The 3,201-nt window shown below is 55.6% G+C and overlaps 1 protein-coding gene across 1 annotated transcript; it reads right to left on the reverse strand.

The window, feature by feature from the left end:
* Positions 1 to 1,342: 1,342 nt before the first annotated feature.
* EMH_0057890 (uncharacterized protein) lies at positions 1,343 to 2,557 on the reverse strand (the record flags this gene model as incomplete). The annotated part of the gene is made up of 3 exons (XM_013497521.1): positions 1,343 to 1,773; positions 2,034 to 2,089; positions 2,493 to 2,557. 3 exons carry the CDS (start codon positions 2,555 to 2,557, stop codon positions 1,343 to 1,345), a joined length of 552 nt encoding a protein of 183 aa, XP_013352975.1.
* Between the last annotated feature and the right edge of the window lie 644 nt (positions 2,558 to 3,201).

Genomic DNA, 3,201 nt, shown 5'->3' on the forward strand with positions numbered 1-3,201 from the left:
GTCTCTGCTGTCTCCTTTTTTCTGTCTCCTTTTATATATATTTTTTTGTCTCCTTTTGCTGCCGTATTAATGTTGTCTCTTTTTTTGTTTTTTGTCTCCTTTACTTTATTTTTCTCTTATACAACATGAACAACCACCAAACAAAACAACTAACTAACTAAATAAATAAAATAAATAAATAAAAAACTAAATAAATAAATAAATAAATATAAATATCTCTCTCTCTCTGTCTCCTCTAGGTGGCGCACCTGGTGGCTTTCCTCGCCTCAGACCAGGCCGCCTACATTACAGGCAAAGTCATACCCATCGACGGCGGCATGCTCTTCGGCTCCAACTAAAACACGGGGGCCCCCAAGGGGCCACCCCCAGAGGGTACCCTCGAAGGGGCCCCCCACCAAAAGGGTACCCCCGAAGGGGCCCCCACGGAAGGGGGCCCCCCCCCAAGGGGGCCCCCCAAGGGGGGCCGCTGACCCCTTTAGTAGTGTATAGTGAGCGGGCGGGGGGCCCCCTGATATGAAAGGCAAGCAACGAGAGGCCCCCATATAGGGGGCCCCTGGTTGGGGGCCCCCACATGCCCATAGGGGCCCCCCATCTGGTGAGGGGGGCCCCCCTAGGGGGGCCCCCATACTAAGAGCCACATACATGACAACACAGTGGGGGGCCCCCCTCATACCATTTGAATAGTTTGTAAGCAATGGGTTGTGAGGGGGCCCCCTACCCCCTCCTGTTTAAAGGGGCCCCCATAACAAGCGGGGGCGGGGGCCCCCATGGTTTGGGGGGCCCCCCTGTACATACACCCCGAGTCGGGGTGTATTGGGGGGCCCCCCAGTACCCTATCAACCCCATAGGGGCCCCTAGAAAACTCAACTTCATTCAGTTGTGCGGCCGACGATGCATGCAACATTCCTTATAAGACGGGGGCCCCTAGGGGCCCCCTCGTTACATATACGGGGGGCCCCTAGGGGCCCCCTTCTCACATACAGGGGGGCCCCATAGGGGCCCCCTTGTTACATATAGGGGGGCCCCATAGGGGCCCCCTTGGTACATATAGGGGGGCCCCATAGGGGCCCCCTTCTCACATACAGGGGGGCCCCGTAGGGGCCCCCGTCTTACATATACAGTGGCCCCATAGGGGCCCCCTCGTTACATATAGGGGGGCCCCTAGGGTCCCCCTTCGTACATATAGGGGGGCCCCAAGGGGCCCCCCTGTAGATGAAGAGGGGCCCCCTAGGGGCCCCATATATAAATGGGGGCCCCTGGGGGCCTCATATATAAAGAGGGGCCCCAGGGGCCCCCTGTTAGTATACAAGGAAACTAAAGAAGAGATAGGGGGGCCCCCCAATCACGTCTCAGGGGTTATGGTAGTAGTGGGGGGGCCCCATGAGAAACTCTCCTTATCTGCTGTTGCTGCTGCTGCTGCTGCTGCTGCTGCTGCTGCTGGTTCTGCTGCTGCTGCTGCTGCTGCTGGTGTGGGGGCCCCTGAGACTGCTTCCTCTTGCTGCTGCTCACACTCAACTGCTGCAGCAGCAGGAGGGGCCCCTGCTGCAGCAGCAGCAGAAGTTTCAGGGGGAGGCTCCGACACAGCAGCCCCTGCATCCTGTGTCTGCTGCTGCTGCTGCTGCTGCACCTGCTGCTGCTGCTGCTGCTGCTGCTGCTGCGGTGGGGCATGGCTCAGCTGCTTCTTCAGGGCATCTATCTTTTGCTGCAGCTCTTCGTTCTCTTCCTTTAGGGTAGAGTTAGATAGACGCACAGCCTCAACCTGGTAAGACAAATCTGCAGCAGCAGCAGCAACAGCAGCAGCAGCAGCAGCAGCAGCAGCAGCAGCAGCAGCAGCAGCAGCAGCAGCTATTAAAAAAATTGCTTGAAGGCGGGGCAGCATACAACAGAGAGAACTGCAGACACACCAACAGCTGCAGCAGCAGCAGCAGCAGCAGCAGCAGCAACAGCAGCAGCAGCAGTACTAGTAGTAGCCGCACAAGCAGCAGCAGCAGCAGCAGCAGCAGCAGCAGCAGCAGCAGCAGCAAGTATCTGACCTGATAGTTCCTCTTGTGTTGCTAGTATCTTATCCACCATCTCTTCAGTTGTCATTCTGCAGCAAAAAAAAAAAAATAAAAAAAAAAAAAATAAACAAAAACACAAATTGTAAACAAACAACAAACCCTTCACAGCCACAAACCCTTATGCTGGGGGCCCCTGAGGGGGCCCCCCTAGGGGCCCCCATAGGGGCCCCCTATAGGGTTCTATAAGGGGCCCTCGGGGGCCCCCTGCAGGCTACCTAGGGGCCCCTTGGGGGGCCCCTGGGCACTGTATAGGGGCCCCATAGGAGCCCCCTGGGGGCCCCCTACGGAGTCCCCTGGGGGCCCCCTAGAGGGGCCCCCTAGAGGGGCCCCCTAGAGGGGCCCCTAGAGGGGCCCCTAGGGGGGCCCCCTGGGGGCCCCTGGTTAGAACGAGCTGAGGAGAGAAGGCTGCTGCATATTGGGGGGCCCACTTACTCTTCAATTTGGTGCTGGGGGGCCCCTGGGGGCCCCTGTTTGTGTAGGGCCTCCTGTATAGCCATTGTGTCTGCTGCTGCTGTGGTGATAGAAAGCGATACAAACCCTAAACCCTAAACCCTAAACCCTGAATATGGAGGCCGCAGAAGAGAGTAACAAATGAAAGAGGCGGGAGATGAGGGGGTTGTTGCTGTTGTATTTGCTGGGTTACTGACGAACAAAGCAGCAGCAGCAGCAGCAGCAGCAGCAGCAGCAGCAGGAGCTTTGAGTTGCAGCAACGGCGTCGTCTTCTGGCGGTGTGTTTGGCTAACAAACACAAAATAAATAAAATATAATATTTAATTAGTATTTATAAATGTGTGTCTAGAAAAAACAAAGAAAGGAGGAAACACAGCAGCAGCGCGAGCCGGCCGCAGCAGCAGCAGCAGCAGCAGCAGCAGCAGCAGCAGCAGCGGGAAAAGCAGCAGCAGCAGCAACTCCTAGTGCTGAAATATCCTAGAATAAAATATATTTATATAAATAATAATAAATTAAATAAATATATTATATAAATAGTTTTATTTTCTTTGCTTTTGTATCTTTAGGGGCCCCCTATTATGTTTATATAGAGGGGGGCCTCGGCCGCGCCGCTAGAACAACAACCCCACCCCCTGTGCTGCTGCTGCTGCTGCTGCGGTTGCTGCTGCTGCTGCTGCTGCTTTTGCTGCTG

The sequence above is a fragment of the Eimeria mitis genome, genomic scaffold, assembly GCF_000499745.2.
Source record: "Eimeria mitis Houghton genomic scaffold, Emh_scaff2730, whole genome shotgun sequence".
NCBI classification, from domain to species: Eukaryota; Apicomplexa; class Conoidasida; order Eucoccidiorida; family Eimeriidae; genus Eimeria; species Eimeria mitis.